At 40.8% G+C, this 9,069-nt stretch overlaps 1 protein-coding gene across 1 annotated transcript; it reads left to right on the top strand.

Annotated features, from left to right (window-relative positions):
- Positions 1-418: 418 nt before the first annotated feature.
- On the top strand, positions 419-8,750 carry LOC147334089 (hyaluronan and proteoglycan link protein 4-like). The gene is made up of 3 exons (XM_086286790.1): positions 419-623; positions 6,117-6,446; positions 6,685-8,750. The coding sequence occupies exons 1-3, from the start codon at positions 554-556 to the stop codon at positions 6,807-6,809; spliced, it is 525 nt and encodes a 174-aa protein (XP_086142916.1). The 5' UTR covers positions 419-553; the 3' UTR covers positions 6,810-8,750.
- Positions 8,751-9,069: the final 319 nt, after the last annotated feature.

The raw sequence follows: 9,069 nt of genomic DNA, 5'->3' as shown, positions 1-9,069 counted from the left end.
ATAAATGTTTAAAATTAAGGAAGAAGAGAAAGTTTCTGTCAACTCACAGAAGATATCCTGTTGGGTTTTTGTTTTAGTGTGAAAAACAAAAAATAAAAATTCCACGACACATTCTCTAGAACAGGAATCGTGGTGGAGCCTGTCAAAATAAAAGCCCCCGCACTGCTTCGTTTTGTGTTCCAGGGGAAATTTAAAGGCGTGGCATAAAATGATGATAACACGAAGCACTCAGCCCAGGCACGTGAACGCATGCGCATATGGATGCGCACTCACTGATCCACCGTATATGACATTACCGATTATTTTACATATAAATCCTTTATAAATATACATTTCGACTGCAGAATATTTACATTTATAAACATTTTTAGAGATACAAAAACAAAAACAAAAAAAAACAAAAACCACGCACTCAGGAACACCGGAAATACACGTATTTCCGTAACAACAGCATCGCTCAGTGGTCGCGTCTACGGGTTCCCTCCATTGTTAAAGTGGAATTATTGAATCCATAGAGTGTGTTGGTGTTTGGGATGTACCGGGATAAACGGGAATGGCTTCACTAACACTCCCGTCTCTCTGCTGGGCTCAGCTTTTCCTCTTTGTCGTGGTTTTCGCTGAAGGTGAGCTCTCCTCCAGCTTCCACTTTCTCTTCGGTTACACCACAACGGCAGTACGCGAACATTCCTGTTGTTTACTGTAAACAACTGTCACGTATTTAAAAATAAAATAAAATAGAAACATACAAGCTGCCTCAGGACACAGCGAAACCTCTGAGGCCCGAGTTTCGTTCACATAAAGGACACAAACAAACAGAAAGCCTCCTGTCATAATCCCTTCACCCTGCCCGCCATGACAGACGTCACGAGGCGAAGGACGGAAGTGCAGGAGACTTGATAAGGAGTAGCTCAGCGAATCAGACTGATTAATAATTTTAATATAGAAGTGGATGAAACTACAAAACCCGAAGATGCACTTTGATCTGGTGGTTTGTTTTTCAGGAATCATGCGGCTGCATTTTCCTGTCTTTTCATTTCATTAAGGATGCTCCCAGTTTCTCCTCTGCTAAAGGAGACAATGAAGGAAGCATTATTCGCGAGCTCAGCAGAGTCAGGTGGTGTAGCTGGCAGGTAGACTGTTGTGCACGGAGGTCCAGTCCCAGTTACCAGGTAAAATATCCTCTGTGGAAACCCAGCAAACATTTAAAAAAAAATCTCAGATGTTAAGTCTTTAGTGTGATTTGGCGCATCTCAAATAAATGAATGAATAATCCAACAAGCAGCTATATTAATACTGAAACAAACAAGAAAAGAAGGTAAAAATATTCCCTCCAAACAAAACGTATAAATTCTGAAAAGGCAAATCAGTCTGTGCATGAACACATTGCTCCGCCCATCAAAAAGTCACCTATCCGGTCGTTAAGTCTGACGTCACTAGCCGTGTCTGGGCCTAAACTCCGCTGCAGGTCCATATATCAAGCGATCAGTAAACTTTAGTTTAAACTAATTAAACTTTCATTTAACGGAGTTAGAAGTTAGCAGGGAGTTAGCTCGCTAGCTTCTATCTAAATACAATATAGCATGTCCTGACTGTGGGGTTTTGGAAACAAATTAAAACGTACAGCTCTGTTATCACTTCCAACATAAATGAAGACAGAAAACTAAACAGCAGTGACGTTTGTAGGGTTACTGAAGTTTGGCTAGCTGGTATATAATGATGTGCTACGTGACCGCTAGCGACACAGCTATGTTAGCATAATATAAACAAGCTAACTTTTTTTCCACTCGATAAAAGTTAACGTGAGTGTTCTCGGTGGTCAGGAACAAATGTAATCGCATGGCAGGATGCTGTAAAAGGACCAAACTTCAGCCAGGAAAACAACTGAGATAATCCATCCACAATACGAGGTTAGTCATTCATATACTGCTGCATGGGCTGGGCTGTAGTTACATCCTAAGGTTTTAAAAACTGAGCTTAAATAAATGATTAGCGGTAATAAAAGCCGAGGGAGGTCAACAGTGATCACTGACTGTTTTAGGAGCTTTTTGAGATTAAATAGAAGAAAATACAAAACATTGAACATGTCTGTTCAGCCTCCTGCCCTCTGGAAAGAGATACAGAAGTCTCCGCTCCCGCACTACCAGGCTCACCAACAGCTTCATCCACCAGGCTGTGAGACTGCTGAACTCTCTTCCCTCCCGGCTCCCAGCCAGCAGAATCACCAGATTGGCAGAAGTATAGGAGGACAGATTGGACTCTACCCCCCCCCCCCCCCCCCCCCCACCCACGCACACTCTCCAACAAGGAAACACTCTCTGAACCAAGAACTGAAAACATTCCTGACTTGCATTGCAATTGCACACACCTGCTGCTATATATATATATTTTTAGTATTTCTTTTAGCACTATTTATATTATTATATTTTATATATATATTACTATTTATTACCTTATTGTTAGGGCTGTTTTTGTTGTGCATCTGCACCTTATTGTTGTCAATGTCTACGCATGGGACAGTGTGAAACGTAATTTCAATTCCTTTGTATGGCAAGTACATTTGAAGAAATTGACAAATAAAAAGTATTCTATTCTATTCTATTCTATTCTATGTTAACAACACAAAAGCCATATTAAACGCAGACTACTTTAGACCCGGAAGTAGGATTCGTCGCGTCATCACTTAACGACCGGATTGTCATTAGGGATGGGTATCGTTTAGGTTTTATCCGATACCAGTACCAAACCGGTACTTTTGAAACGGTGCCGGTGCTTAAACGGTGCTCGAACCGGTGCTTAAACAGGGCTCGCAAAATCGTAGCCCGACGTCCTGGAGCTAGCGATTTTGCCAGTCGGGCTACCAAAATCTATCTCTCCCCTGCCCGTCGGGCTTTTGTAGGAAGGAAAAATATATGTCAATGCTTTTGCATTCTTTCAGAAATGTAGCTGGGTAATTATGTCATTGGCATCGGTGAGCCACTGTCAATATGTGACATATTGAAATCGCGTTTGAATTTGCGCTTGTTTTTTTGCTTTCACTTTGCAATCGCGCGAAGTGTGTATAGAGAGCGACAGCACTGATTGGTGAGCGATGATAATTTGCGCACCAATTCCTCTGACATCGTCTTATCAATCGTTAGCTTACTATGCAAACATGACAAGTGAAATCTCCCGCAGCTTAAACATGTGAGAGGTTGATCGCGCAGAGAATCGCTGAGCTTATGTGAGTGCGTGTGTAAAAGCAGCAGGATTTATGTTTTAGTTCTGCTGAGCCAAATAAGACAGGTCAGGGTGAAGAAGTGACAGCCAAAGAAAAGTTTACCGCAAAACGGAAAAGTTATGACAAATCAGACTATAAGGCAAAAAGAAAGTGCAGCTTTATGGTTTCATGGACAAAAGAATTTCTGTGGCTGCAATATGACGAGCTATATAACCAGGGCTGCACATAAGTGGTCCGCAGGTGCGCATTCACTGTCAAAATAAAAAACAAGCACAAGATATGAAGTTGCAACGCGTGTTTGCATACATAAGATTTTCTGGAGGAGGACAGACATTTGTTTAGAACTCTTAAAGATGTCGAAGAAGCTCCTTTAAGCAATTACTGTGGTGTTCCTCCACCTCCAAACAAATGTCAGGAGTCCGAACCACAAAAGAAGCACGTATTCTCGGAAAAGTGGTTGCAGGAGGTGAGCTGGCTTCAAACAAATGATGAACGCACAGAGATGTGTTGCAGAATGTGCCGTGAAAATCCCACTCTAGCTGACAAAAACAGTGCCTTTTATATGGACGCAAACGCGCGTTGCAACTTCTTATCTGCTGCGCGTCTTTTATTTTGACAGCGAATGCGCACATGCGGACCACTTATGTGCACCCGTGTAAATAACATAATGTTCTGCCGGGTGTGTTGTTGGTTTTCTCTCGATTTCTGAGTGGACAAGCGCCTTTGTTACTGGTACCAGTCATTTTAAGAAAGGCCCCCATTAGAACCCATGAGAAATGCAAGAAATGCATTATTGCTCAGTCTGCAATATCTTTCCCAGAACAAACACCAATTGCAAATAACATACTAAAAATAAACCTGAAAAATCTGTTTAGAACAGCGTACTATGTTGCAAAGAGTGAACTACCACTGGCAAAATTTAGCAGTCTTTGCAAACTTCAAAAAGCAAATGGCCTAGATCTTGGTTCCACTTGCCTCTTACCCGTGACTTCAGTGGAAATTTCAAATTCAGGATCTGACACAGACTGATTCATGTCCTATACAGTTCTTACAAGTTCATAGAAATTTCTGTTTAATTAGAACCAAGTATTTGAGTTGATGATTGTCATTTTTATACAATGTTGTAATTTGTTTTTCAACAATTTTTTGATTAATGTTTTGTTTCCTTTACAATATTATACTTTAATGAATAATATTGTAAAGGAAACAAAACTGGAAACAAAACATCAATCAAAAAATTGCTCTCTTTTTTATTCGGGCTACTTAAATTTATTTTGGGCTACCAAAAACTGAAGAGTCCCTGCCCGAAGGGCTACCAGGGATTTTGAAATTTCGCGAGCCCTGTTAAAGAATGGAGAACACAAACTTTGTCCAAAAACCTCTCGTGTTCAGCTGTTTTTTTGTAAAAAGATAACAATGTTAGCCTTTTCTGCAGCTATGGGGCATATATGGCATCACTCTTGGCTGGAAGCAGTGCTTAAACAATGGAAAAAACACAAACTTTTTCCAAAAACCTCTCATGTTTAACTGTTTTCCACTTTTTCTTTGGTCATTTTGGCCAGGGTGAAGGGAGTATCTGTCATCAAACAAGAATACAGCTGCATGTAACTACGACGGTGTTTGCTAGTTCACCTTACATGCATTAATAACGTGGTTAGCCTACTCAACGTAAATTACACACGAACAACATTAAGCTACTCACGCAGAGAAGAACGGCTGCTGCTGCATCATCATCCGTCATCATTTCTGCTACACTGGCAGGGCTAGGGGCCAGGACTCTCCTCCTCTCCTCTTCGGGTTTTTGGGGGATGTTGCTAACTCCGGGTCCGATAACAGGCACCACACCCGCAGTAAATGTGCTCGGTGTGAGGTCTCGCAGCAAGCTATCAAATACGGTGCATTTCTTGGCTTTTAACAAAATGCTATACCAGGTGTTTCATCAGATTCGAGGAGTTGCCTTCTTTGCACAGTACCAGCTTAAAGCACTTGTTGCAGGCTGCTGAGTTTGCATCTTTTGCTGTGAAGTACAGCCAGAATTTGACCGCTTTGCTTTGGGCATTTTTAATCTGTAGCTCTGCTCTAAAAGAACATACGTAAAAGAGCCTACGTACCTGGGCCCGCCTACTACGCTCGCAAAGGTAAAATGATTGGCTAGAATCCAAAGTGTGTGACATCTCAGGGAAAAAAAAATCACTGAAATAAAGCACCGAAATGTGCGCTGCTTTTTGGTCTGGTTACTACGGTTTATGTCAGAACAGGTGCCATAATGGCACCAGATACCGGTACCCATCCCTAATTGTCATTTATTGGATTGACGAATGTCGGTTGGAAAAATTTCACTTAGTGCCCAACTGTAAGGTCAAGTGGCCTCTGTTCTACTTCCACCTCCACAGCAGCCACAGGTGATGTTATCAATACCCACTCCTTTCTGTTTTTCCCCATACACACAAATAAATCAGGTCCATCCTCTGTGCTTTCTAGTGAGCGTTACCGCAGTGATCTTCTTCACTGAGAACTGAAACTTCGCCCAGCTGCCCACATCTACTTATTTCTTCCTGTTTCCCAAAGAGCCAGATCATCAGATTCTCCTGTGTCTTAAAAATATCTATCATTTAATACTTATTATGCAACTAACTGCATGTCTCTGGACTGTGGGAGGAAGCCAGACTACCAAGAGAAAACTGAAAACTGCTTGTATATAACAGGAGTCTGATCTGACTCACAGCTTCAAAGGTTTGGCGACTTTCTTCTAAAATAAAGTACAAGAAGTTTTGGGGGTTGTTTTTCCTCTTATCTGTTTCAGCGGAGTTCACTGGTCTCTCTCTGATTAGCTGATGTAGAAGTGAACAGTTGTACTTTGACCTTTAACCTCTCTGCTCTGTGTTGTTTCCTGTTTCAGCCCAGAACACCATCACAGCTGAGCCTGGACAGGTCGTAGTTCTACCATGTCGAATTCCAGCAGGCAAAATCATCCAAGGTATGAAGTGGAACAGAGCTGACCTGGAAGAATATGTGCTTTTTTTCCGGGATGAGCGGCTGGATCCAGATGGCCAACATCCATTTTTTAAGAACCGGGTGGATCTGCAGGACAGGAAGATGAAGGATGGAGACGCGTCTCTGGTTCTGAAGAATGTGACGACTGCTGATGGTGGATCATACAGTTGTAATATCTTCAACAAAGAGACAAAATCATGGGAGAGCATCAAGACCGTCAGCCTGACTGTTTCAGGTGAGTGAGTAGAGTTGAGTGTGTGTGTGATCAGAGGTGAAGCTGCTTCCTGGTTGTTGATGTTTGTTTGTAAAGATGTTGTTGATGAGACTTTGTAGAAAGCAGCTGGTCTGAGTGATGTGATCAGAGTGCAGTAGATAATGTCTGACAGCAGTTTGAAGAGGAAATGGATTCTGTTCTGTTCTTCACTCATCACCTACCTGACAGCTGACACCTCACACCTGTTTCTCACCTGCAGGTCAGACAGGAGGATCTGTTGGACTGATCATCGGTCTGAGTGTTTCTGCTGTTCTTCTTGTTGCTGCTGTTGTTGGTTTTTTGATCTACAGAAAACATGAACGACAGAAGCGGGATTTTAACTAGCATCCTGATGAACAGCAGGTTTCAAATGTCTCTACGGTTTAGTACGTGTAAACTAACAAAACACTAAACTTACAAAACAACACTGGTTTAAAAACTAAATGTTTAATTTATTCCTGGGTCACACTACATGACATCACTACAGAGTGCAGACAAATGATTTACCCGAATCGCTATAATTGAGAGAAATCCGGGAAAAAAATATTAGGACATAATAAGTGACAAGTTTCACCTGCTCTATTTGTACTTCAAAGGCCTCTAACACCTGAAATCTTTTATTGTATGAAGGTAAAATATTGTGTAGCTTCAATGTTCATCATCTATCCAGATCTATCACAATGACATGGAACCGCCCACCGTATTATAAAGCCTTTCCATTTAATGTATTTAAAAGGTGGAGGTGTTGCTCTTCCATCACTGTCACTGGCAGGTCTGAATGAATACTGACCTTAAAGGTGAAGGTGAACCCTGTTTGAATGACAGCATGTTGTTTACCAGTTCATTGATATTAGTGAATGACTCTGGGTCAGAGATGTCAAACTGGTTTTACATCGTGGGCCACATTAAACTCTTTCTGTCCATGTAAAGTAGTTTAAGTGCACATTCAATCTGACATATCTCTGTGTAGGAAGGAGAAGTGCAACTTTACCAGCACCTCTGAGCTTTCTCTAATGCATTTCTGTACCAGATGGTGAAAAAAACTGGAACTTTCTGTAACTTATCAGCCTGTTTATTGTTTATTTACTTTGGTGTCGTATGAATCACCTTTGATGAGGTCGTCAGCTGTAAAGCAGCAAAGCTGCATTTTCCATAGATAGAGAGGTAAACTCTGACGTTGACTTAAAAACAAACCCGAGAAAAAGATATAATAGGACAGGATGGTTGAAATTTTCATCATGTTTGGAATATGTTTTTTCCCCAATAGCAGCTAAGCTTATTATTTATTCATTATCTTAGAAAATGATAGCAGGTTATGATATGGATGAGTTACTCAGAGAATTGAATTTGTAATCTCTGACCTTTGTGTAGCTTTTCAGCTTAAAATGTCAGAACGACCAGACACCAAAGACAAACCCACTGCGTACAGGAAACTTTACTACACTACATAAGGAGCAGAAGACACTAAAATACTAAATAAAAACGAAAACATTTTCATGCTATAACAAAAAAAACTGGCCTTTTATCATTTTTAGTTTGTCATAGAGACAAAAAGTGACGGCATTTAGAGCAGAACATCCTAAGAGGAAGTTCGACTCTGTGGTTTTACAGTTACGCTGTGTGCAACTGAATAGTTCAAAGCAAAGGAGGAGTGATGCCAGTGTAGCTTAGAAAACAGTCGACAGCCAGGATCACAAACACTACACAGTTTCTGATTCTTTTCCTGTAAGTAACTCGTTAATGTAACTCTTCTTTCTAGATAACAATTTGATGTCAAACGTGACTCGTGTGTGCAAATTAAAGGCTTTACTATTTTCTATCCATCCGTCCGTCTAGTGGCTCTAAGCACTCGCTGCAGTTGTTCGTAACTTCATCAGTGATGATGGTGAAACAACGGAGTAAACAAATGACATTAAATGTGACTAAATAAAGGGACCAGTGAGGAAGCGTCAGTACAACAAAAAGATGCAGAAAACAAAACGATGGAGTAAAAAAAAAAAAAAAACAAGGTTAAAAGGAAAACACAGGAAATCTGGTACTGATGTATTTTGTTCTTTGGGGTCAGGAAATGACACTAAACATATTTACTTTGCACACAGGAACATGTGAGATATGGAAAATGTTCAAAACAAAGTTTTGACTCGTATTTGTTGATTGATTTATGACCAGCTGCTGCAGTTTGGAGCATTAATGTGATTCTTTGTTTATTTTCACTTGAATGTTCACTTGTTAATGCTTGTTTGCAACGTTCTGCACTACAGGAATAAAAATAAAGTTTAAAAATCATCACTTACTTGCTTTGTTTCTCTTCCTGTGGCGTTTGTGTCTCATGAGCACAGAGTTTCTTTGTTAGCAGGATTCATGCCGGCTTTCTTCTCTGTAGAATAGACATTTCAAACAAAACTTCTTCGACTTCCAAGCTGCTCAGAAAAATAAAGAGTGTGCAGCTCCACACTGGGAGCATGGTTCATTACCTAGTAAGGCTATTTTCTGAACATTTGATTGGTCAGTGGGAGGTGATTGCAAACCTGCGCATCATAAGTTACCATGGTAATGTACCCAGGTAAGGAGTGAACCCCCTTTGTAGTAAACCCCAAAGTTAACC

This window comes from Aulonocara sp. 'chitande type north' Nkhata Bay, linkage group LG3, assembly GCF_057382095.1.
Source record: "Aulonocara sp. 'chitande type north' Nkhata Bay isolate Kocher_YH1m ecotype deep benthic linkage group LG3, A_spYH_male_GT1.1, whole genome shotgun sequence".
Taxonomy (NCBI): Eukaryota; Metazoa; Chordata; class Actinopteri; order Cichliformes; family Cichlidae; genus Aulonocara; species Aulonocara sp. 'chitande type north' Nkhata Bay.
The sequence above is the reverse complement of the archived record's forward strand: the minus strand, read 5'-3'. Positions and strand labels throughout refer to the sequence as shown.

What these genes read in the sequence shown, in the direction of transcription:
- LOC147334089 (XM_086286790.1), top strand. Translation starts at nt 554, where the DNA reads ATGGCTTCACTAACACTCCCGTCTCTCTGCTGGGCTCAGCTTTTCCTC. An exon ending in TGTCGTGGTTTTCGCTGAAG is followed by an intron (nt 624 to 6,116) that starts GTGAGCTCTCCT and finishes TTCCTGTTTCAG; the next exon opens with CCCAGAACACCATCACAGCT. An exon ending in CGTCAGCCTGACTGTTTCAG is followed by an intron (nt 6,447 to 6,684) that starts GTGAGTGAGTAG and finishes TCTCACCTGCAG; the next exon opens with GTCAGACAGGAGGATCTGTT.